Source organism: Oncorhynchus nerka, linkage group LG22 (genome assembly GCF_034236695.1).
Source record: "Oncorhynchus nerka isolate Pitt River linkage group LG22, Oner_Uvic_2.0, whole genome shotgun sequence".
Lineage (NCBI taxonomy): Eukaryota > Metazoa > Chordata > Actinopteri > Salmoniformes > Salmonidae > Oncorhynchus > Oncorhynchus nerka.
Window position 1 is genome coordinate 62,636,727 of NC_088417.1, and position 26,070 is coordinate 62,662,796.

A 26,070-nucleotide genomic window follows, 5' to 3' on the forward strand; every position below is an offset into this window, starting at 1 on the left:
GACTGGCCTTGAGTCCAGACCTCAACCCCATCGAACACCTTTGGGATGAATTCGAACATCGACTGCGAGCCAGGCCTAATCGCCCAACATTAGTGCCTGACCTAACTTATGCTCTTGTGGCTGAATGGAAGAATGTCCCCGCAGCAATGTTCCAACATCTAGTGGGAATCTGTCCCAGAAGAGTGGAGGCTGTTACAGCATCAAAGGGGGACCAACTCCATATTAATGCCCATGATTTTAGAATATGTTCAACGAGCAGGTGTCCCAGACATTTGGTCATGTAGTGTATCTTGGTTAGCCTCTATGGAATGTACTAGAAAGTGTCTGCTTGAACGTCTTGTGTAATGTGATGCCAATTCATCCCCTGCAGCAGAGAGAAATGCAGTGAAGGCTCCCACTGCCAAGAAACAGAAACAACAACAGCGTCCTCGCAAGGAGAAAGCCCAGCAGCACACCTTCAGCCACCCTCTTCTAGCATCATCCTTGAAGGTGGGCCACACTTTACATACTGTGAACTTTATATTTGCCATATTTAGGCATACTCTGCCTATCTAATCAATTCTAAAAACCATCTCACAGGCCACAGTCTTGTGTAGTGCTCATCCAACAATGCTCACAGAACATAATGTAATGACAGGTGTCTGTGTGTGTCTCTCTCTCTCTCTCTCTCTCTCTCTCTCTCTCTCTCTCTCTCTCCCCAGAGTCACAGTGGAAATGTGACGTCCCTGGACTTCAGCAGTAACGGAAAGTACCTAGCCACCTGTGCTGACGACCGCACTGTCAGGATATGGAGCACCAAGGAATTCCTGGACAGAGACCACAAATGTCTGAGGGCCAACTTAGAGCTGGACCATGCCACACTGGTCCGTTTCAGCCCTGATTCAAGGTATATTTATATATGTGCACACACACACACTCTTGTCCATAACAAAGGGTACAGTTGAAGTCGGAAGTTTATATACACCTTAGCCATATACATTTAAACTCAGTTTTTCACAATTCCTGACATTTAATCAGAGTAAAAATTCCCTGTCTTAGGTAAGTTAGGATCACCACATTATTTTACGAATGTGAAATGTCAGAATAATAGTAGAGAGAATGATTTACTTCAGCTTTTATTTATTTTATCACATTCTCAGTGGTTTATAAGTTTACATACACTCAATTAGTATTTGGTAGCATTACCTTTAACTTCTTACGGCTGAGATTCCGTTAACGGGATCGATATGACAACAGCCAGTGAAAGTGCAGGGTGTCATATTCAAACAACAGAGATCTCATAATTAAAATTCCTCAAACATAGAAGTATTTTACACAATTTTAAAGATAAACTTATTGTTAATCCCACCACAGTGTCCCGATTTCAAAAAAGGCTTTACGACGAAAGCACACCATCTGATTATATTAGGTCAGTACCTAGTCACAGAAAAACACAGCCATTTTTCCAGCCAAAGAGAGCAGTCACAAAAAGCAGAAATGGAGATAGAATGAATCGCTAACCTTTGATGATCTTCATCAGATGACACTCATAAGCCTTCATGTTACATAATACATGTATGTTTTGTTCAATAAAGTTCATATTTATTAGAGGTCGGCCGATTAATCGGAATGGCCGATTTAATTGGAGCCGATTTCAAGTTTTCATAACAATCGGAAATCTGTATTTTTGGGCGCCGATTTCCGATTAATTAAAAATAAAATAATTTTTTAAATACCTTTTATTTAACTAGGCAAGTCAGTTAAGAACGCATTCTTATATCCAATGACTGCCTAGGAACTGTGGGTTAACTGCCTTGTTCAGTGGCAGGGGGCAGAACAACAGATGTTCACCTTGTCAGCTTAGGGGTTCCAATCTTGCAACCGCACAGTTAACTAGTCCAACGCTCTAACCATTACACTCCACGAGTAGCCTGCCTGTAACACGAATGCAGTAGAAGCCAAGGTAAATTGCTAGCTAGCATTAAACAGGCAATATTAACCAGGTGAAATTGTGTCATTTCTCTTGCGTTCATTGCACGCAGAGTCAGGGTATATGCAACAGTTTGGGCTGCCTGGCTCATTGTGAACTAATTTGCCAGAATTTTACGTAATTATGACATACATTGAAGGTTGGGCAATGTAACAAGAATATTTAGACTTAGGGATGCCACCCGTTAGATAAAATACCGAACGGTTCCGTATTTCACTGAAATAATAAACGTTTTGTTTTCAAAATGATAGTTTCCGGATTCGATCATATTAATGACCAAAGGCCATTTCTGTGTGTTATGTTATAATTAAGTCTGATTTGATAGAGCAGTCTGACTGAGCAGCAGCAGGCAGGCCCGTAATCATTCATTCAAACAGCACTTTCGTATGTTTTGCCAGAAGCTCTTCGCAAGCACAGCGCTGTTTATGACTTCAAGCCTATCAGCCTAATGGCTGGTGTAACCAATGTGAAATGGCTAGGTAGTTAGCTGGGTGTGCGCTAATACTGTTTCAAACGTCACTGTTGCTGTTGTCAATGTGTTCCTGGTTCGAGCCCAGGTAGGGGTGAGGAGGGGGACGGAAGCTATACCGTTACACTGGCAATACAATAGTGCCTATAAGAACATCCAATAGTCAAAGGTATATGAAATACAAATGGTATAGAGACAAATAGTCCTATAAATACTATATTAACTACAATCTAAAACCTCTTACCTTGGAATGTTGAAGTCTCATGTTAAAAGGAATCACCAACTTTCATATGTTCTCATGTTCTGAGCAAGGAACTCAAACGTTAGCTTTTTTACACGGCACATATTGCACTTTTACTTCTCCAACACTTTGTTTTTGCATTATTTAAACCAAATTGAACATGTTTCATTATTTATTTGAGGCTAAATTGATTTAATTGATGTTAATTGATGTTAATTGATAATCGGCTGATTTAATCGGTATCGGCTTTTTTTGGTCTTCCAATAATCGGTATCGGCGTTGAAAAATCATAATTGGTCAACCTCTAATATTTATATCCAAAAATCTCAGTTTACATTGGCGCGTTACGTTCAGTAATGTTTTGCTTTCAAAACATCCGGTGATTTTGCAGAGCCACATCAATTTACAGAAATACTCATAATACCTATTGATAAAAGATACAAGTGTTATGCATGGAACTTTAGATAAACTTCTCCTTAATGCAACCGCTGTGTCAGATTTCAAATAAGCTTTACCGAAAAAGCACACCATGCTATAATCTGAGTACAGCGCTCAGAGACCAAAACAAGCCATAGAGATATCTGCCATGTTGTGTAGTCAACAGAAGTCAGAAATAGCATTATAAATATTCACTTACTTTTGATGATCTTCATCAGAATGCACTCCCAGGAATCCCAGCTCCACAATAAATGTTTGTTTTGTTTGATAAAGTCCATAATTTATGTCCAAATGCCTCCTTTTTGTTCGCGCCTTTAGTTCACAAATCCAAATTCACGATGCCAGGCCAGACGAAAAGTCAAATTCCATTACAGTTCGTAGAAATATGTCAAACGATGTATAGAATCAATCTTCAGGATGTTTTTAACATAAATATTCAATAATGTTTCAACCAGCGCGCCTGACTGAGCTCATGGCCTTCAGGCAGACCCCTTACCCCATCAGCTCTTATTCTCTCCTCACAGTAGAAGCCTGAAACAAGGTTCTAAAGACTGTTGACATCTAGTGGAAGCCTTAGGAAGTGCAATCGGACCAAATTTACACTATCTTGGATGGGCAAAGAGTTGAAAAACTACAAACCTCAGATTTCCCACTTCCTGGTTGGATTTTTTCTCAGGTTTTTGCCTGCCATATGAGTTCTGTTATACTCAGACATCATTCAAACAGTTTCAGAAACTTTTTTCTATCCAAATATACTAATAATATGCATATCTTTGCTTCTGGGCCTGAGTAGCAGGCAGTTTACTCTGGGCACCTTATTCATCCAAGCTACTCAATACTGCCCCCCCAGCCATAAGAAGTTACATTTTTTAACTTGGGTCAAATGTTTCGGTTAGCCTTCCACAAGCTTCCCACAATAAGTTGGGTGAATTTTGGCCCATTCCTCCTGACAGAGCTGTGTAACTGAGTCAGATTTGTAGGCCTCTTTGCTTGCACATGCTTTTTCAGTTTTGCCTTGTTCTGATGGCCACTACTATACCTTGACTTTGTTGTCCTTAAGCCATTTTGCCACAACTTTGGAAGTATGCTTGGGGTCATTGTCCATTTGGAAGACCCATTTGTGACCAAGCTTTAACTTCCTGACTGATGTCTTTTGATGTTGCTTCAATATATCCACATAATTTTCTTTCCTCATGATGACATCTATTTTGTGAAGTGCACCAGTCCCTCCTGCGGCAAAGCACCCCCACAACATGATGCTGCCACCCCCGTGCTTCACGGTTGGGATGGGGTTCTTCGGCTTGCAAGCCTCCCCCTTTTCCTCCACCTTTTTCCGCCAAACATTACAATGGTCATTATGGCCAAACAGTTCTATTTTTGTTTCATCAGACCAGAGGACATTTCTCCAGAAAGTACGATCTTTGTTCCCATGTGCAGTTGCAAACCGTAGTCTGGCTTTTTTATGGCGGTTTTGGAGCAGTGGCTTCTTCCTTGCTGAGCGGCCTTTCAGATTATGTTGATATTGGACTCATTTTACTGTAGATATAGATACTTTTGTACCTGGTTTCTCCACAAGGTCCTTTGCTGTTGTTCTGGGATTGATTTGCACTTTTCGCACCAAAGTACGCCCATCTCTAGGAGACAGAACGCGACTCCTTCCTGAGCGGTATGACGGCCGTGTGGTCCCATGGTATTTATACTGGCGTGCTATTGTGTGTACAGATGAACGTGGTATCATCAGGCGTTTGTGAATTGCTCCCAAGGATGAACCAGACTTGTGGAGGTCTACAATTTTATTTTCTGAAGCCTTGGCTGATTTCTTTTGATTTTCCCCACAATGTCAAGCGAAGAGGCACTGAGTTTGAAGGTAGGCCTTGAAATACATCCACAGGTACACCTCCAATTGACTCAAATGATGTCAATTAGACTATCAGAAGCTTGTAAAGCCATGACATAATTTTATGGAATTTTCCAAGCTGTTTAAAGGCAGTCAACTTAGTGTATGTAAACTTCTGACCCACTGGAATTGTGATACAGTGAAATAATCTGTCAGTAAAAAATTGTTGGAAAAATTACTTGTGTCATGCACAAAGTAGATGTCCTAACCAACTTGCCAAAACTATAGTTTGTGGAGTGGTTGAAAAATGAGTTTTAATAACTCCAACCTAAGTGTATGTAAACTTCTGACTTCAACTGTATATATAGATAGGTGGATAGAACCTCTTGTATTTCTATACTTGCTCTGTCTTGGTATGAAGGGCCTTCATTACTTGGCTGGCTAACGGAGATACCATTCGCATCTTCAAGATGACCAAGAAGGATGATGGGAGCTTCACTTTCAAAGCTGCCCCTGAAGACTTCCCAAAGAAACACAAGGCCAATGTCATCAATATTGGCATCGCAGAGACTGGTATGATGGCTAAATGTATTCAGGCTGAATGATTAAAAGGCAGGAAGATGTGACTGCGTGATATGCAATTTTTTTAAAGTTATGAATGTTATAAGTTATGGAAGAGACCCTTGTTCCAGTTGTTGCCTAAACTCTCATCGCTCTCCCTTTTTTGTTTTCTGTGTTCCAGGCAAATTCATCATGAGTGCCTCCACCGACACCAACATCCTCATCTGGGACCTGAAAGGAGAGGTACTGGCTTCTATCATCACCAACCAGATGACCAACTCCTACGCTGCCATTTCACCCTGTGGAAGGTCAGTACAGTCCCCTAAGTGTGTGTGTGTGTGTGTGTGTGTGTGGGGGGGGGGGGGGTATAGCTAATGGTATAGCTAATGTAATTGTGCTCTCGGGTAAATACATTTTGGATGATTTTGTCTTCAGGTTTGTGGCTTCCTGTGGCTTCACTCCTGACGTGAAGGTATGGGAGGTGTGCTTCGGGAAGGGTGGTGACTTCAAAGAGGTGAGCCGCGCCTTCGACCTGAAGGGCCATTCAGCAGGGGTCCACTCCTTTGCCTTCTCTAACGACTCACGCAGGTAAGGTATGCATTGCCTGGTATCCTATCGAAACCTCAATGGTTGATTTCCATGAATGACATTATGATTACATTCCCCATTGATATTTTAAACTGTCTCCGATTTCCCCCAGAATGGCCACCGTTTCCAAGGACGGCACTTGGCGGCTGTGGGACACAGACGTGGAGTACAAGAAGCAACAAGACCCTTACCTCCTGAAGTCGGTGCCTTGCCAGTCGTCGGAAGGCAGCCGGGTGGCCCTGTCGCCAGATGCCCGCGTGGTGGCTATCTCCAACGGCTGCAGCGTGGCCATGTACAGCACATCCACTGGTCAGCTGGAGGAGGAGTTCCACGGAGTCCACAGCGAGGAGATCACCGAGCTGAGGTTTGACATCAACAGCCGCTACCTGGTGTGCAGCGGGGACCGGGCGGTACGTGTGTTCTACAATGCGCCAGGTTACCGTGCAGCCATCCAGGACATGCAAGCCATGCTAAAGAACGCCCAGAACGAGGGTATGAAACAAAGGCTGCAGCAGCAGATACAGGAGGCGCAGAGCACGCTAGACACTGTGCTCACGGCACCCAAGGACTAAAGAACTAAAGACTGGGCTGGCTGTGTAGATCCCTCTTTCTATCTTTCTCACACTGCCTCTTCACAGAAGGGCCTGCAATTCGACTCCTGTCAGGGATGTGGCATTTGCATGCTGGTTTTAATAAATCATGTGTTTCTACAGAAATATGGCTCTGTTTTGTTTTTTGAATGTTCTGCCTGCCTCCAAAAATCAAAAATACTATTTGTTACCTCTACTTGGACCAGTAATACTACTTTAGGAGAATTTGCTTTGACTCTGGTGGTCTTTGTATCTTAAAAAAAAAAAAAAAAAAAGAAGTTGTACCTACATGTGCCTCTGCTCATTTACTCAGTACTGGTAATCCCTGTATATAGCCTCGTTATTGTTATTTTATTGTTGCTCTTTTTTCTTTTTTACTTTAGTTGATTTATTAAATATTTGCTTAACTCGAATGTTTTGTTAGTTCAGGGCTAGTAAGTAAGCATTTCACGGTATTTGGCGCATGTGACAAAAGCAATTTAATTTGATAATAGGACCAGAATCCTTCTGGGGTGTCTTGTCTTTCTACGGTTCCTAAACTAACAATAAAGCTTAGGGATGCCACAGTGTAACTACAATGTAACAAGTGACCCCAGCTGGTAACTTCACGTAACACATGCAAATTTAGGGAGGGCGTTCTATGAGAACATGAAGTGAATGGATCCCGAAAGCTCGCGAGAGTCAGTGAGCAGGACGGAGAGCTAAACCAAAGTATTTATAACTAAACCAAGATAGTTAATCTGCGTCGTTTACAGTGAGAGCAAATTAAGCATTCTTGGCAGAATTAGCAAGGAGGTGGACAAAGCCAAGCACTAGCTAGCGAGATCCTATTGGCGCGTTGTAGCTTATATTTGCATATTTAGTGAAGTGCGCAAACTCAATTCGACCTTGAACTCCTAAACAACGCAAGTGTCAAGTCTACAAATTCGTGCACTATGTTCGTAACAGATTGTAGTTTTGGGAACAGAAAAATATTTTGAGATCAAATGTTTCATCGATGAGAAAATTAGTAGAATGACGGCTCAGTTTCACCTAGTTCCATACTTTCCCACTACCCGCTACTGGACTTCCTCTCACTACCATATTTGGTGGTGAGAAAACATTTTAAACGGATGCTTCAGCTTTATAGCCACTGTGACGTGTCTGGGTTACCCCTTCTGTCTGTCGTTTAACAGTCTGTCGGAGGCAAATCAAACTAAAACCAAGCACAAACATGTCTGGACGCTCGGTTCGCGCTGAGACACGAAGCCGTGCTAAAGATGACATGAAGAAGGTCATGGCGGTCATTGAGAGGGTCAGAAGATGGTAAGCACAACACTGTTTATTTGTGTGAAAGATCATAAAAGATTGCATATACAAAGTTCAGCGACAGGGAGGCGTGGTTTGAGACAAAATGACAGTGAAAGACCGAGAGCACAACCAATGAGAATCACTGTGAAGCTTTCTCCCTCAAGACAAGTGGCTTTTCATCAAGAGGCGGACCCAAAAGTAGGATTTGAGTAAACCTAGTTAGCTAGCTTTCTAATATGAATGGACAGACAGACTAGGAAGCAAGTATGCAGTGACAGTCATGTAGTAATCAATAAGATGCTAGCCAACCATAGCCAGTGAGGTGTATCCTCGCTCATTTGTAGCAGCTTTCACTAATAGCATCTCACTCTATGGAAGGGATATTTAAACAGGTGCACTTGACCCTTGAACCATTTGAATGTAATGGAGCGCTATCACATTGTTTTCTACAGGGAGAAGAAATGGGTGACTGTCGGGGACACATCTTTGAGGATATTCAAATGGGTGCCAGTGGTGGATACAAAGGAAGCAAGTTATTTTCTTATTTAATAAGCTAGCTATGTCAGTTTCTAATGTGTTGCTACCTAAAAATGTAGTGTCTGAATTTGATTTATCTTCTTGTAGAAGGAGAAGAGTAAGGCAGTCCCGGTTGGGGCAGTCAGGGAGCTGAATTGCTTCTCCACAGATCCAGCCTCAGAAAACCCACACTCAAGTCTTCTGGATTTTCATGGTAAGGATGTAAAACAGTTTTGAGTGACATATGACCTCACCATATCTTGGCCTTGAGCTTTCTCCATTTCCTCCTATTTCCTGTACTCTCTTCCTCTCCAGATGAGAACAGTAACCAGAGCTCCTTGTCTGATGTGTACCAGCCCAAAGTGAACAGCAGCAGTAACTCCAGCCCCCAGCTCAGTGAACCTCTTAGCCCGAAGAATCTGTGTGACTTCCGCACAGACGACTCCCAGCCCCCCACTCTGGGCCAGGAGATCATGGAGGGTGAGATAGGCTGACAGACCGACAGATGCACACACGCACATGCAAATGTGCAACATTTTTCTGATTTCAATAAGATCAAATATATCTTTATGTTATTTAGAGGTTAAGTAAATATACATTTTTGGTTTTCAGATTCGTCATTGCCAAGTGAATTGGCTGACGAACCTCCTTTGCTGATTAAAGAGGACCTGTTGCCCCTCACTGCTCAGGTAAAACACATCTAACATCTCAATGATCATTCCACTTTAACACCACAGCTTTGTCACTCAAACAATTTACTTTCAAGACTGTTTAATACACCACATCAGACTCATAGGTTGTCCAACAATATACTCAGAACAGCATACATTAAACTGATAAAACATGGATTCAAACAAACCTGACTGTATTTCCCCACACAGGAGGAAGAGGAGTGTTCTGGAGCGCCACCACTGAAGAGAGTGTGTTTTGAGCAGAACTCAGTCCTGCAGAGCTCCCCCATGATGAGCTCCTCCATGATGACCTAACACACACTGCAGTTAGCATCCGGGTCGGGCCCAATTCACTTAAGGCATTTTGTTGAATCTCGTTTTGTGATTTGGAAAAATTATTGTTTTCAATGAGGACACTTCTGGTTCACGAATTGAACTCTCAACAAACTTCCTGAATTTGAATTGATTTGAACCCGGCCCTGCTTAGCTTTTAGTCAGCGAGTTGCACGACCACCAGTCTATCCTCCGATGACTGCAATAGACATCATTTTAAGGACCACCATACTTGATGGTATATTGAATTAAGTTTCTCCCTCAGAGGATTTATGAATATGTAGTTTAGTTTAGCCTATTTTGTTTTGAATGGATTAACAGCCAAATACAAAATCAAAGCACCCTACCACAGATAGAACAAGGAGACAGATATTTCACCGGATGTATAACTGTGACGCATCCATTTGGCGTTTCCACTCACTACCCAATATGGTAGTGAGAGGAAGCCGAGTGGCCAGCAGTGGGAGAACATGCAACAAGATGGATTTTGGCTGACATTCTGCATATTTTCTCATCAATGAAACATTTGATCTCAATTACAATTTTCTGTTCCCAAAACTAGAATCTGTTATGAACAGAGTTGACTACGTTTTGTAGACTTTAATCTTTGCCAAAGTTGTAAAAAATGGCATTGTTTGAGTGCAAAGGCAAATTAAAATGCACACGCGCACTTCAGAGTAGGCGTTCCCTAAAATAAATATGCAGTTGTTTGCTAGAACTGGATAATAGGATCTTGCTAGCTCGTGCTTGGCTCTGCCTACCTCCTTGCTTGTTCTTCCCACTATGACTCATTTGTTCCTATTGGAAACGACAGGCTGTGGTCTATCTTGGTTTAGTTATACAAATCTTTGACTCTACTACAGCACTCTCCCGAAGTAGTGCAGTCGGGTAGGTTAGATGTCTGTCCTTTTATTTTCTTGGATTTGGGAAATACCGTCTTCTGTCTCCAAAATGTAACTTTTCGCATAATCTATTTGAATGCAAAACAACGATGGGCCATTTATGAAGTAATAGATGAATTCAGCTATGGTTAGTGTTGAATGGTTCAAGTAGGATTGGCTTTATTGTGAGTGCAGTTTCATATTGTGCCATTGACCACTTGTTACTCAATGCTAGCTGTCAGGATCTTTGTCACAGCAACAGTGAAAGATAAAGTTGACAATCGGCACTGCCAATTTCTAAATGAAGTATCAACTCCGTCCATTCGGGACACTTTTGAGAAAATCAAACACACTCGGTGCCTAAATCTAGTACTGTATGTGCTGTTTTTGGTATGAACATCACATTCACTGAATGAAGAGTTAATTGAAATGACTAGGTCCTTATGTTTTGTAATTTATCTCTTAAAGATGACTTAGTAGTTATTTAAGTTAGGGTTCATTTGTCAAATTAACACCCATTGTTTTCCTCAGTCTAAAATGGTATGTCTTGAGCTATTGTCCCTAGTAACCCAAGGAAGCACTTGTATTTCTCAGATATTGTTTTATGTCATGTTTTACTTGAGTGAAATTATTTTATCAGGTTAGCGTGTACACTGAAAATGTGATATTATTTGGGAGTGACTATAATACTTAAATAGTAACCAATTATATTTATTATATAAAATATATTTTTTTCTCTGACAATCTAAAACAATTGCACACATTTGGCAACTGGGACACATTCAATGGTTTGCCATTTATGAAAGAAATGCTGTTAAATATGGGAGGCAAAAAAGTAACTCCCATGATGTCGCTAGTTATTACCAATTTATAACAATTACAATTTTCAGTCTTATTATTTCATAGTACTGTCAGTCTCTTAATAAGACATGATTATTTGCAGGGATGCCAGTATGTTGAATGGGCCACTAAAATGAAGGCATTTACAATGTGATGACTTCTGTATCCACATTTTAATGACCACCTTGCAGATTCATTTGGAGATGGTAGGCTTATTCTGCTAATGCATTATTTTATTTTTCAAGAAGGTAGTTTGGAGAAGAGTTTGTACTTTATTTTATTGTAATTTTTCAAGTAAAAATGATTTTATAAAGGAGTATGGATTTGGAAGTCTTTTGTGCACGTTATTTTGTTTGAATCTTTTTGGGAAAATATTTTCCATAGTTTAAAGGGTCAATCAGCAGTTACATTTCTTTGATGTATAAATTGATATGTACCCATTGATTCTTGAATATAACATAAATGGTTAGTTTAACTGTTGAACCCCAAAATATACTATTTATCAATTCCAATGTTTGTAAACAATGTATAACACTGTATAGCCTCCAGACCATGGTTAAAACAATGATTACAGTTCTCCATCCCAGAGTTTTTTTTTTTTACCAAAACAGCAGCGGGGAAAAGGCATTATTGTTTCAATAGCTGATTGGCCTTTTAAGCATTTTAGTGAATGGGTGTTATATCATGTTCCTTAAAAAAATTGTTCAACCAGTGTGAAGTAGGCCAGAAACAGATCTTGCCAATAGATGGAGCTAGAGGAGTGCAAACCCAGCAATCAGCCAATTCTAGCAGTTGACAGTCTTCCTTGCCCTGTCACTTTGGAGCGCGTGCTTAATTTATTTAAATATTGTTTAATTACTGGTACATGTGTTTGTGTGTGTAATCTTGGCGACGCAGAACCAAATCTTGCATGAAGGCTGTTTTCATCGGTCACGAAAAAACAAGTGCGTGGGAGTTAGATATGAGAACATGATGTTATCACACATTACAAATGACAATGGAATCTCCAGGCTTACAGATCAAATATTACTGTAAATCTAATAATGTGACATTTCAACTGGTGCCACGTCTCAAAGTTGATCATGATAAATGTGCCTGTGTGTACACAATTTATTAAATAAACAAACCTTTCAGTTAGATGGCACATGGTTGGTCTGTTATACAGTGACAGTATTTTTCCATTACAAGGCCTGCTATTGTTCAGCAGTGTCCGATGTGAGGACAATGAGGTACACAGTTGGATCAGCCCAGGCAAACGTCTGTACTGTATTCTGACTACTGTGGAAGTTACCGTTAGTCATCCAGGCAAACCGGACTACTGACTCACACTGGCAAACGATCTGTCTCCATCAGAAACATGAATAGCCTGTGTGTATACTATGCACTGCCACTGCAGGCAAACATTTACAGAAATCATTGTTCATGCTTGGAATGTGTGACTCAGAAAAAGGGCACAAAAGATGTATGCAGCAAGGGCACAGTTAGGCGTACGTAATGCACCACAAATGGGGTGTTATCTCTATGATTTGCAAAAAGCCATTTGGAACTATGGACCTTTGGTACAATCAGAATTAAGATAATTTAATGACTTTAAAAATCTTGCTGTTGTTGTCGTCAGAACCTTGGAATAACAACTTACAGCCAGTGAACAGATATGACATTAACCTTTAATATTATTCACAGATTTAAAAACATACACATCTTCATTATTAATCATCAGCTTGCCTCAACTGTACACTGTCATCTTATCTTTATGGACATCAATTCTTTAAGAAATATTTGATGACATCTATTCCTGAATATCATACATATATATTAAGGTTCTGCACCTTTTGCTCCAGTGAAATAACCAGACGCTCTTTTTAAACACTCCCGCTGAACATATTTGTAGAGGGCCGGTGACTATTTTACTTTGGGCTAGTGGCAGTTAGTGGTGACATGATATTTTAAGGACGAGGGTAGCTTACAGCAGCAAATTCCTTGACATCATCGAGAGAAACAAGATGTTGGCCGCATTTCACGTGAAAATCTTGGTAGTGCAAATGTGCTTGAGAAAAGATAACAGAAATAGAAGCTAAGAAGCTACATTATATTGCCTCAGACAGAGCAGTAAGCCCATTAGGTTAAAGACTGGCTGACTGACTTCTATTCTATTTCAATGGTGTAGTAGTGGTAGTTATCATAACCTTTATGTGATTGCTCAACTGCCTTGATCCTGTAGTTTTGGCTTTAAATTCCCCTGTCAGTTCTTAACTGTCTACACATTAACTTTAGAATTAAGTGCCACACTGACATGTTCAAGTAGAGAAAGACGATTGGATTCTGTATCGTTACTCTGTGTGTCAGCGCCGCTGCAATGGTTTCTGGGTCCTGAGATCAAGCAAAAAAAGACACAGGAAATGAACGCGATGCTTCTTGCTCATTTGTCATGGACACGTTGGCCAGATGGCTGGGAGAAGTGCTCTGCCAGGATAGAAACAAAAACCACAACAAACATCTCCCATACTGCACTGGGATGCCTCATGGCTTTGGCAGGAGTTTTCTTCTAGACCAACTCCATGTCCCAGAACTGTGTGGCCTGATCAGCAGCGAATTCATTGACAACCAGGTGGTCCCTCTCGAAACTTGTTCTACCTGAAAGACACGACACAAATTGTTCCTTTTTAGGGGACAATCTTTCTTCTACTGTGTCTAATAGACAACTGAAAATAAGTTATGTTCATGTTTTTTTCTAAAGATTTTCTTCTTTCCAGAAGAACTGGAAAACAAACAGCATTTCATGATGGTTCCCCTAAAAACAAATTCTATACAATATGATATCTAGCTCTTTCTGAGACGACTCCCCGAATGGTTGTTATGATCTCAAAATAGATCCTCCACTACAGTGCCTTGCGAAAGTATTCGGCCCCCTTGAACTTTGCGACCTTTTGCCACATTTCAGGCTTCAAACATAAAGATATAAAACTGTATTTTTTTGTGAAGAATCAACAATAAGTGGGACACAATCATGAAGTGGAACGACATTTATTGGATATTTCAAACTTTTTTAACAAACAAAAACTGAAAAATTGGGCGTGCAAAATTATTCAGCCCCCTTAAGTTAATACTTTGTAGCGCCACCTTTTGCTGCGATTACAGCTGTAAGTCGCTTGGGGTATGTCTCTATCAGTTTTGCACATCGAGAGACTGAAATTTTATCCCATTCCTCCTTGCAAAACAGCTCGAGCTCAGTGAGGTTGGATGGAGAGCATTTGTGAACAGCAGTTTTCAGTTCTTTCCACAGATTCTCAATTGGATTCAGGTCTGGACTTTGACTTGACCATTCTAACACCTGGATATGTTTATTTTTGAACCATTCCATTGTAGATTTTGCTTTATGTTTTGGATCATTGTCTTGTTGGAAGACAAATCTCCGTCCCAGTCTCAGGTCTTTTGCAGACTCCATCAGGTTTTCTTCCAGAAGGGTCCTGTATTTGGCTCCATCCATCTTCCCATCAATTTTAACCATCTTCCCTGTCCCTGCTGAAGAAAAGCAGGCCCAAACCATGATGCTGCCACCCCCATGTTTGACAGTGGGGATGGTGTGTTCAGGGTGATGAGCTGTGTTGCTTTTACGCCAAACTTAACGTTTTGCATTGTTGCCAAAAAGTTCCATTTTGGTTTCATCTGACCGGAGCACCTTCTTCCACATGTTTGGTGTGTCTCCCAGGTGGCTTGTGGCAAACTTTAAATAACACTTTTCATGGATATCTTTAAGAAATGGCTTTCTTCTTGACCCTCTTCCATAAAGGCTAGATTTGTGCAATATACGACTGATTGTTGTCCTATGGACAGAGTCTCCCACCTCAGCTGTAGATCTCTGCAGTTCATCCAGAGTGATCATGGGCCTCTTGGCTGCATCTCTGATCAGTCTTCTCCTTGTATGAGCTGAAAGTTTAGAGGGACGGCCAGGTCTTGGTAAAATTTGCAGTGGTCTGATACTCCTTCCATTTCAATATTATCGCTTGCACAGTGCTCCTTGGGATGTTTAAAGCTTGGGAAATCTTTTTGTATCCAAATCCGGCTTTAAACTTCTTCACAACAGTATCTCGGACCTGCCTGGTGTGTTCCTTGTTCTTCATGATGCGCTCTGCGCTTTTAACGGACCTCTGAGACTATCACAGTGCAGGTGCATTTTATACGGAGACACACAGGTGGATTGTATTTATCATCATTAGTCATTTAGGTCAACATTGGATCATTCAGAGATCCTCACTGAACTTCTGGAGAGAGTTTGCTGCACTGAAAGTAAAGGGGCTGAATAATTTTGCACGCCCAATTTTTCAGTTTTTGATTTGTTAAAAAAGTTTGAAATATCCAATACATGTCGTTCCACTTCATGATTGTGTCCCAGTTGTCGTTGATTCTTCACAAAAAAATACAGTTTTATATCTTTATGTTTGAAGCCTGAAATGTGGCAAAAGGTCGCAAAGTTCAAGGGGACCGAATACTTTCGCAAGGCACTGTATGTATTGCATACGGTAGTTGAGTTCAGCAACAGTACACAACAGCAACCTGATCTGCACTATGTCAGTGTTTATCAATGACCATAAATTATAGTGGATCTCTATTGTCTCACCTCTGAAGTCCAGTACTAGTTTGTGGTTGAGATGGGAAGAGATGGTTCCGTTGTGGTTCAGGCTCCATCTCTGGTGTGTGCGTCCATGCTCCGCCCACAGGGCCACTCTGGCCCCCACTGTGGCCTTCCCTCCGATCACTGACAGACACGCCTTACTAGCCTACAGGCAACACACAACAGGTCAATATCACAGATACTGTACGCTGGACCAGTAACCGAAAGGTTGCTGGTTAAAATCCCAGAGCAGACTAGGTAAAAAAATCTGTCTATGTGTTCTTGAGCAAGGCACTTAACCCGAATTGCTCCAGGGTCGCCGTCAATAATGGCTGATCCCTGGCTCTGACCCCACTCTCAGAGGGAGTGGGTTAGGCAAACAAAAACAAATTTCCAATTCACACATGTGCTTGTACATGTGTGAATTATGACAAATGTAACCACCCACTTAATTACTATAATTAGCAGCAGCTAATGTACAGTTGGGAGACACCATGACAAACTGGCTGGCTGCAGACCTCAGCTTGGAGGAAACAGTCAATCCATATTATAGATGACTGATTTCACTTTTATTTGCATATTTCCTAGAATATTCCCATGTTAGTTTTGCTTAAAGGTTGACAAAACTTGACCACACACACACACACACACACACACCTTGCAGCAGAGCAGCCCTCCGGTGAAGAGCCAGCGCTGGGTGTCCAGAGAGCAGGCCGGGGACAGGGACACTCTGGCCAGGGACAAGTCGTCCTGGACAATCTCAGAGGTCAGCACTGAACCCAGAGCACGGTTCCTTACCTCTACATAAAGCCTGGGCTGGAAGGAGACCACACACAGTACAGACTGAATGAGGGTTATCAACTTTCACAGAACGTTATATAGACCCTAGACATGGCTGCGGGGAAAATACATTTTTCACAAAAGGGAAAAACATTTAAGTAACTTAAAATAACATAGGTGGTTACAGAATACCGGGTGTGCAGTGTTAACCAGTTGTATTGTATTCCAATTGCACTGAACAAAAAATACGAACGCAACATGTAAAGTGAGGTTTCATGTTCCATGAGCAGAAATAAAAGATCCCAGAAATGTTCCATACGCACAAAAACCTATTTGTTTACATCCCTATTAGTGAGCGTTTCTCTTTTGCCAAGACGTCGTCCCCACAGTGACTGTACGTACATACCCCAACCAGAAGCCATGGATTACAGGCAACATTCGCACTGAGCTAAAGGGCAGAGCTGCCGCTTTCAAGGTGCAGGACTCTAACTCGGAAGCTTACAAGAAATCCTGCTATGCCCTGTGACGAACCATCAAACAGGCAAAGTGTCAATACAGGGCTAAGATTGAATCATACTACACCGGCTCCGATGCTCGTCTTATGTGGCAGGGCTTGCAAACTATTACAGACTACAAAAGGAAGCACAGCCGTGAGCTGCCCAGTGACTCGAGCCTACCAGATGAGCTAAATCACTTCTATGCTCACTTCGAGGCAAGCAACACTGAGGCATGCATGAGAGCATCAGCTGTTCCAGACGACAGTGTGATCACGCTTTCCGTAGCCAGCGTGAGTATGACCTTTAAACAGGTCAACATACACAAGGCTGTGGGGCCAGACGGATTACCAGGACGTGTGCTCCAGGCATGTGCTGACCAACTGGCAGGTGTCTTCACTGACATTTTCAACATGTCCCTGATTGAGTCTGTAATACCAACATGTTTCAAGCAGACCACCATAGTCCCTGTGCCCAAGAACACTCGGCAACCTGCCTAAATGACTAAAGACCCGTAGCACTCACGTCCATAGCCATGAAGTGCTTTGAAAGGCTGGCCATGGCTCACATCAATACCATTGTCCCAGAAACCCTAGACACACTCCAATTTGTATACCGCCCAAACAGATCCACAGATGATGCAATCTCTATTGCACTCCACACTGCCCTTTCCCACCTGGACAAAAGGAACACCTACGTGAGATTGCTATTCATTGACTACAGCTCAGCGTTCAACACCATAGTACCCTCAAAGCTCATCACTAAGCTAAGGATCCTGGGACTAAACACCTCCCTCTGCAACTGGATCCTGGACTTCCTGACGGGCCGCCCCCAGGTGGTGAGAGTAGGTAGCAACACATCTGCCATGCTGATCCTCAACACTGGAGCCCCTCAGTCCCCTCTGTACTCCCTGCTCACCCACGACTGCATGGCCAGGCACGACTCCAACACCATCATTAAGTTTGCAGACGACACAACAGTGGTGGGCCTGATCACGGACAACGATGAGACAGCCTATAGGGAGGAGGTCAGAGACCTGGCCGGGTGGTGCCAGAAAAACAACCCATCCCTCAACGTAACCAAGACTATGGGAGATGATTGTGGACTACAGGAAAAGGAGGACCGAGTACGCCCCCATTCTCATTGATGGGGCTGTAGTGGAGCAGGTTGAGAGCTTCAAGTTCCTTGGTGTCCACATCACCAACAAACTAGAATGGTCCAAAGGCACCAAGACAGTCGTGAAGAGAGCATGACAAAGCCTATTCCCCCTCAGGAAACTAAAACGATTTGGCATGGGTCCTGAGATCCTCAAAAGGTTCTACAGCTGCAACTGGTTGCATCACTGCCTGGTACAGCAATTGCTTGGCCTCCGACCGCAAGGCACTACAGAGGGTAGTGCGTACGGCCCAGTACATCACTAAACTAAGCTTCCTGTCATCCGGGACTTCTATACCAGGCGGTGTCAGAGGAAGGCCCTAAAAATTGTTAAAGACCCCAGCCACCCCAGTCATAGACTGTTCTCTCTACTACCGCATGGCAAGTGATACCGGAGGGCCAAGTCTAGGACAAAAAAGCTTCTCAACAGTTTTTACCCCCAAGCCATAAGACTCCTGAACAGGTAATCAAATGGCTACCCGGACCATTTGCATTGTGTGCCTCCTCCCATTTTTGTGCAATTTGAATGAACAAAAATACCGACCCTGAGGCCCATTTAAAAAAAAGTTATCTTTGACCAACAGATGCATAACTGCATTCCCAGTTGTGTGAAATGTATAGATTAGGGCCTAATGAATTTATTTCAATTGACTAATTTCCTCATATGAACTGCAACTCAGTAAAATCAATGAAATTGTTACATGTTGCATTTATATTTTTGTTGACAATACATACTTTTGCAACAATTAAATAATTACAGGGGCTTTCCTATTATCTGGTAGTTTCTCTAAGGGTTGTGTAATGTAAGAAACCCTACTATATAACACGTCAGGCTAACTAACGTAAGCCAGTCTAGAACTCTATGTACAGTGCTTTCAGAAAGTATTCTCACCCTTGACTTTTTCCACACTTTATTGTCCTACAGGCTGAATTTAAAATGTATTACATTGAGATTTTGTGTCACTGGCCTACACAAAAATACCCCATAATGTCAAAGACGAAATTTTTACAAATGAATTAAAAACAAAAAGCTGAAATGTCTTGAGTCAATACGTATTCAACCTCTTTGTTATGTCAAGCCTAAATAAGTTCAGGAGTAAACATTTGCTTAAGTCAGATAATAAGTTGCATGGACTCACTCTGTGTGCAATGATTGTGTTTAGTGTAATTTTTGAATGACGATATCAATCATCTCTGTACCCCATACTGTCACACCCTGATCAGTTTCACCTGTCCTCGTTATTGTCTCCACCCCCTCCGGGTGTCGCTTGTTTTCCCAGTGTACTTATCCCTGTGTTTCCTGTCTCTCTGTGCCAGTTCGTCTTGTATGTTTCCAAGTCAACCAGCGGTTTTCCCGTTCTCCTGCTTTTTGCATTCTCCTTTTTCTGGTCCTCCCGGTTTTGACCCTTGCCTGTCTCTGGACTTTGTACCCGCCTGCCTGACTATTCTGCCTGCCTTGACCACGAGCCGGTCTCCAATTCTGTACCTTCAGGACTCTGATCTGGTTTTGACCTTTTTCGCTGTCCACAAGCATTCTCTTGCCTACCCCTTCGAATTAATAAACATTGTAAGACTCCAACCATCTGCTTCCTGTGTCTGCATTTGGGTATCGCCTTGTGCCTTGATACACACATACATTATCTGTAAGGTCCCTCAGTCGAGCTGTGAATTTCAAACACAGATTCAACCACAGACCAGGGAGGTTTTCCAATGCATCGCAAAGAAGGGCACCTATTGGTAGATGGGTAAAAAAAAAGAAGCAGAAATTGACTACCGCTTTGAGCATGGTGAAGTCATTAACTACACGTTGGATGGTGTATCAAATACATTCAGTCACCACAAAGGTACAGTCGTCCTTCCTAACTCAGTTGCCGGAGAGGAAGGAAACAGGGATTTCATCATGAGGCCAATTGTGACTTTAAAATAGTTTAATGACTGTGATAGGAGATGAAGATGGATTAACAACATTGTAGTTACTCCACAATACTAAGCTAATTGACAGAGTGAAAAGAAGGAAGCCTGTACAGAATCAAAATATTCCAAAACATGCATCCTGTTTGCGACAAGTCACTTAAGTAATACTGCAAAAAACGTGGTATAGGTATTCACTTTTTGCCCTGAATACAAAGTGTTTTGCTTGGGGAAAATCCAATACAACATATTACTGAGTACCACTCTCCATATTTTCAATCTTTGATGTGGCTGCATCATGTTATAAGTTTGCTTGTAATCGCTAAAAACTGGGGAGCTTTTCAGGATAAAAGGTAAGAAATGACTGTCTAGCAATGATTAACAACCAACTTGACAGAGCTTGAAGAATTTAAAAAAGAATAAATGTGCAAATATTGTACAATCCAGGTGTGCAAAGCTTTTAAGAGACTTACCCAGAAAGACTCACAGCTGTAATCGCTCCCAAAGGCGATTATAACGTGTTGGCTCAGGGGGTGTGAAAACTTACGTAAATTAAATATTTATGTATTGCATTGTCAATACATTTGCAAAAAATTCTAAAAACATGTTTTCACTTTGCCATTATGGGGTATTGTATGTAGATTGGTGAGGAAAAACATCTATTTAATACATTTTGAATTCAGACTAACACAACAAAATGTGGAATAAGTCAAGAGGTATGAATACTTTCTGTAGGCACTGTGGTACTGAATCATCAGTAACATAGCACTAGGCTTGGGCAGTCATACCGTATACCGAGCTATTTTGAAACAGACACATTAGTATCATGTTATACTGCACAGACGAGAGTGCTGCACTCATAGAGGTCAATGGGAAACGTGACCCATGCCACATCATGGAATATGTGCAAGAATTTATATAGCTCCATATGGATTCAGTCAAATCAGTGAGTGAGAAACGGGTATAAATCACCACGACCCCTTTCACATCCTGTCTGTCTTGTCTACAAACAGGGTGAGAGTAGTGCTCCGCCACACACACACACACACACACACACACACACACACACGTCAGTGCTAAGCCTTGTCTGTCTCTCAAAGGGTATAAATAACTTTCTGGGAAGTGGGTTTTATCAGGACCCAGCAGGCTTCAGGCTCAAAGTCCCAAGCATGGAGCTTCTGTGTGTTGACTGCATGCTATAATTCAACAACAACCCTACATGCAGAAGAGTACAATACTCTCTCTCTTCTAAAAACACACACCCAAGCATGCATGCACATACACAGATAAAATAATAATACCGTGCCAGTCACACAACCCCCTAACACACTTACACTACATCCCCACCAGACACATGCATAACCCCCAATGGAATGTGAACATACAGGAAAAGCCGGTTGGACACTACACGACTTTCAAAATCCTGACATCGCTGAGCCTCTCACATTAAACAACAGTCTTGCAGGTAGTTTATTTTGTGTTGCCAACATAGTGGTGCACTAAACGATGTGGCACAGACGGGGTCACACACTTCACGACTTCACTTGGTCGTGAGGATTCTCTGTCTCGCTAAAACAATGTGATTAGATTTAACATAGCTACGAGCTGTGGCTCAAAGCAGCCTCATAAATATTCAGTCAGATATTCTCTCTTGCCATACAGAGTTGGAATATCTAGCCAACATTTTGAATTGGATAACATCGCTTGTGAACACCAGAGTTGTTACGATTTGACACTTTGCATTGGTTAAAGGCAAATACAAACACATACTAGTAGTAGTCATTGCTCCTGCTCCAGAGTCTACCCATTCTGGGTGATGCGAAACAACATCATCTCATTTCCTTCTCTGATGTGCCGTTGCACATCTCACACAGCAAGAGCATTGCAGGGACGTAATATGGGGACGTCGGGGACTGCTCAAAGATGAGATCGATAGCCCTAAGCTCAAAGATGAGATCGATAGCCCTAAGCTCAAAGATGAGATCGATAGCCCTAAGCTCAAAGATGAGATCGATAGCCCTAAGCTCAAAGATGAGATCGATAGCCCTAAGCTCAAAGATGAGATCGATAGCCCTAAGCTCAAAGATGAGATCGATAGCCCTAAGCTCAAAGATGAGATCGATAGCCCTAAGATTGCGTCTTTGACCCGCTCACATTAAATGAGCGTCGGTGACGGCCGCGCTCCCCAAGTAGACAACGACATGGGGATTTTTGTTTCTGATCTCAAAAACTTGTCTGGGACAGCTAAATCGGGGCCAAAATCGTGTAGTGTACACCCGGGCTTAAACTAGTCAGTTGAATCTTATGCAGTACCAAAGGACACTTTGATGAGAGCGACTCAAATGTCAGTTTTGTGTGTGTATTGTACCTGTTTGAGGGGCCGTAAGGAGGCAATGGTGTCCCAGCCGCTGTGCTCTCCCCACACAGGAAGCTCCCCTGGCTGCAGCAGCATCTGACGGCCCTTATAGTGACTATATTCATACACCACCCACCTGCCAAAGACACATTCATTTGTGCACAACGTAGAGAAACGTCTTGAAACAGGTTTGGGTAGTACCTCCCTGTTTCACTTGTTTTCTTACTGAACATGACACAGGAAACTGTGTTCCTTCTCTATGTACTGTATAGTGTCTGGCAGTAATGTTGGCTGTTTAGTGACATAGGAGATGGCAGGCTCTCTCTCTACTCACAGTCCACGGTCAACCCGCAGAGACTGAGTGAAGAAGTCCTTCATGTGCTCTGTGGGTGTTACGGCAACCATCTTCGGGCCCTCTAAGTAATCCAGGGAGAACAGGCTGATGGACGGGTCGGAGAAACTCTATAGACACAACAGGGAGGGAGAGCAGCCATCTTAGATGAGAACGCCATTGGATGTACTGTACGTACGTTCTATCCTTTTTCAAAGTGCCTGTATTGAACTATATTAGGGCAAAATACAAAAAAAACATATATTCGTAAAGCAGTCCACTGCTTTTGGCCAGCAATACTAAGACTTGTCTCTGGTCAAAGGTAGTGCATTATGGGGAATAGGTTGTCATTAATGGCACTGCAATGAACTGCAATGGTGGATGAACGGAATCTACCTTAATCTATTTATCATGGCATATAATACAGTTAAAACTGCATGTGTGCTCACGTGTTTCATCTAGCTTGTTGTGCTACCTAAAGCTAGCAGTAAATGGGCTGGGGTCCTGCCAGGTACACTCACATAGGGAATGGGCCTCAGTGATTTGACAGAAGTGTCCACACAGCCACAGGAAATGAGGTCAGGATAAAGACCCTCTCCCAGGACATACTGGTTTCCACAGTAACCATCCTCATCAAAGAGCAGCCAGCTGGAAAGGGGCAGGAAGAGCAGTAAGTGTGATTTAGACATAAATAAGCATCACAGACACATGTTCTCTGCCTCATATGGCAACTACAGTGAAATATACATTGTGGCATGCCTACAGCAGGCTACTGACAAGCCTTAATAAGCAACAACCTATAAGGGAAATTGTGAAGTTCAAATTTGCATTGACCCATAATAATAATTTATTGGATTAATACAGCACTTTTACAGTGCTCAAAGCGTTTTACATAGTAAGAGGGGACATAACTCCACCTCTAGGATCAGTACAGATCCAATAGTACAATGGTAGGTAGTCCTCTAGTACTCACTTTCCCCTGATGACTCTGAATGACATGGGGGAGGGAGATCCACAGTGTCCTGCCTCCCCCTCGTACTCCTCACTCACTCCCCCGTAGTGGGGCTGGCTGTAGGCCCGCAGCTGGAGACACAAAAGCACAACTCAGTACACACTTCACAGCTGAAACTAATTACAAAAAAATTGCCCCTTTCACTAGTCTTTTGACAGGTGAAAATAATGTGGTGGAATTCCATATACATACCAAGACCTTTGGTTCTCCGGTGCCACAAAGTTCCTGCAATAATTTTAAAAAGACTTCTTGACATATTTTCCAAGTCATATTTTCCAACATCTATAGCATACACTGAATGTACAAAGCATGTTTTGAGTGTGTCAAGAACTGTAACGCTGCTGGGTTTTTCATGCTCAACAGTTTCCCGTGTGTATCAAGAATGGTCCACCACCTAAAGGACATCCAGCCAACTTGACAACTGTGGGAAGCATTGAAGTCAACATGAGCCTGCATCCCTATGGAAATGCTTTGGACACCTTGTAGAGTCCATGCTCTGACAAATTGAGGCTGTTCTGAGAGCAAAAAGGGGTGCAACTCAATATTAGGAAGGTGTTCCTAATGTTTTGTACACTCAGTGTATATTTTTCATTGTGCCACAGAGCTACATTGGAGAGACATAGGAGGGATATCATCCGCATATGTCACTCCTTTGTCACTCTTATGACACTCCTATTTGTACAAATACAAATATGTAGATCTATTCCTCTAATAGGTTATGAAACAGAGCTCACCAATCGTATGGGTCTGATAGACTTAGCTGCTCCATAGTTGCCACCCCAGTGCAGAGTGGCAGGATGTTTGCCTTTCTCCAGTATGCACTGCTCTCCGCTGAAGCATCGCTCGCTATACGCCACCCATCTGAAACCCAGCAAAGCCCAGAGACCATCAGCACCAGAGGCACAGTGAGTAGTGAATGACAAAGTCATATGAAACTATGTGAACTTTAGATTGTTGGGATGCACATTGATTGAGATGTTATTGTTTTCTCAAATCAAATCAAATTGTATTTGTCACATACACATGGTTAGCAGATGTTAATGCAAGTGTAGCGAAATGCTTGTGCTTCTAGTTCCGACAATGCAGTAATAACCAACGAGTAATCTAACCTAACAATTTCTCAACAACAATCTGCAGGATCGGGGTCAATTCCATTTAAATTCAAGACGAAAACATAATTTCAAGGTATTTCCTGAATTGACCTCAACCTTGGTCACCTGATTGATACTCACACTCCACTCTTCACAGAGATGGCAGTGGTCTTCTCAGTGGCTCCAGCTTTCTCCAGATCAGGGATGTCCAGATCCAAAATGTTCCTCCCCCCGTCTCCAGGACAGCCAGTTTCCTCCTGCAGTGACACCGAGGGCTCTATGAAGTCCTGGCAATGGGAAACATGCAGAAGAGCTCAACGAGTAAGACTGCTTTATAAAGTAGCTGCAACAACTTTTACACTGACATAGCCTCGTGTTTAAACAGAGTTAATATGAAGAAATGTGGGCTGGTTAAATGTATATAAACATACGCAACTGTTCATGTTCAAGTAGCCTCAAACTGAAAAACTCTACAAGCTGCATTTACATAGCTGCTGTATTTAGCTTAGGTAGTTCATTGTGAACCCCTCTGTAAACACTATTCATAGTGGGAGCTTTACAAAATGGCTGCTGGCGACTACACGTCGGTGTAGAGTTGATCAAAAGAGTGGTGCCGCTAACAGCCACAGGGCACGAGTAGAGGGAACTGGAATGCTAATTAACCTGCCATATGATAAAACAGCTAGCAATTAGCTCTACCTGTTTTAATCCCATTAGGAGCACAGCCTTGCCTTTCCTAGCCAGGAGTTAGCTGTAAGAGTGCTTCTACTAGCTAGCGCTTCTGACTGATACTTGGAGGCTAAAATAGACACTTAGCCACCGTTCAGTGGTGAGGTGATTGAAAGTGAGTGGACTAGAGGTTTGATGCCTGACAAACTGGGACACACAAATGGCCAATTTAAAGAATTTGGCCTGGTTTCAGACAAATGCCTGTGACATTGAGGGTTGGAAAACACACAGATGCACACACATACACACATGCAGGCACATTCACAACCCCCAACACCAGGGTTTCCTTTAGCCGGTAATAGCCAAAAGCTGAAAAATAAATAAATGAAAAGCCGATTAAAAAAATTGGCACCAGCCAATTGTCCCCAGAAAATG

The 26,070-nt window shown here is 42.2% G+C and overlaps 3 protein-coding genes across 4 annotated transcripts in view; 2 read left to right on the forward strand and 1 right to left on the reverse strand.

Annotated features, from left to right (window-relative positions):
* Positions 1 to 6,819, forward strand: part of LOC115105452 (transducin beta-like protein 2) — a 9,546-nt gene extending 2,727 nt beyond the window's left edge. The window contains exons 2-7 of the mRNA XM_029627527.2: positions 371 to 489; positions 702 to 886; positions 5,376 to 5,527; positions 5,697 to 5,823; positions 5,951 to 6,103; positions 6,216 to 6,819. Coding sequence (XP_029483387.1) covers positions 371 to 489; positions 702 to 886; positions 5,376 to 5,527; positions 5,697 to 5,823; positions 5,951 to 6,103; positions 6,216 to 6,675 — 1,196 coding nt within the window. The 3' untranslated portion in view covers positions 6,676 to 6,819. The remainder of the gene's footprint in view (positions 1 to 370; positions 490 to 701; positions 887 to 5,375; positions 5,528 to 5,696; positions 5,824 to 5,950; positions 6,104 to 6,215) is intronic.
* Positions 6,820 to 7,422: 603 nt separating this feature from the next.
* Positions 7,423 to 11,540, forward strand: bcl7ba (BAF chromatin remodeling complex subunit BCL7B a). Its single transcript, XM_029626007.2, has 6 exons — positions 7,423 to 7,998; positions 8,436 to 8,511; positions 8,608 to 8,713; positions 8,815 to 8,979; positions 9,112 to 9,188; positions 9,381 to 11,540. Exons 1-6 carry the CDS (start codon positions 7,907 to 7,909, stop codon positions 9,483 to 9,485), a joined length of 621 nt encoding a protein of 206 aa, XP_029481867.1. The 5' UTR covers positions 7,423 to 7,906; the 3' UTR covers positions 9,486 to 11,540.
* A 1,329-nt stretch (positions 11,541 to 12,869) lies between these two features.
* Positions 12,870 to 26,070, reverse strand: part of LOC115105453 (uncharacterized) — a 71,262-nt gene continuing 58,061 nt past the window's right edge. The window contains exons 13-22 of one of the 2 annotated variants that reach the window (XM_029627528.2): positions 25,108 to 25,253; positions 24,610 to 24,736; positions 24,068 to 24,100; positions 23,837 to 23,946; positions 23,385 to 23,511; positions 22,867 to 22,994; positions 22,545 to 22,668; positions 16,494 to 16,679; positions 15,843 to 16,002; positions 12,870 to 13,858 (exon numbers count right to left, since the gene is read on the reverse strand). In XM_029627528.2, coding sequence (XP_029483388.2) covers positions 13,770 to 13,858; positions 15,843 to 16,002; positions 16,494 to 16,679; positions 22,545 to 22,668; positions 22,867 to 22,994; positions 23,385 to 23,511; positions 23,837 to 23,946; positions 24,068 to 24,100; positions 24,610 to 24,736; positions 25,108 to 25,253 — 1,230 coding nt within the window. In that variant the 3' untranslated portion in view covers positions 12,870 to 13,769. The remainder of the gene's footprint in view (positions 13,859 to 15,842; positions 16,003 to 16,493; positions 16,680 to 22,544; positions 22,669 to 22,866; positions 22,995 to 23,384; positions 23,512 to 23,836; positions 23,947 to 24,067; positions 24,101 to 24,609; positions 24,737 to 25,107; positions 25,254 to 26,070) is intronic. The other variant, XM_029627529.2, reaches the window with a different exon arrangement.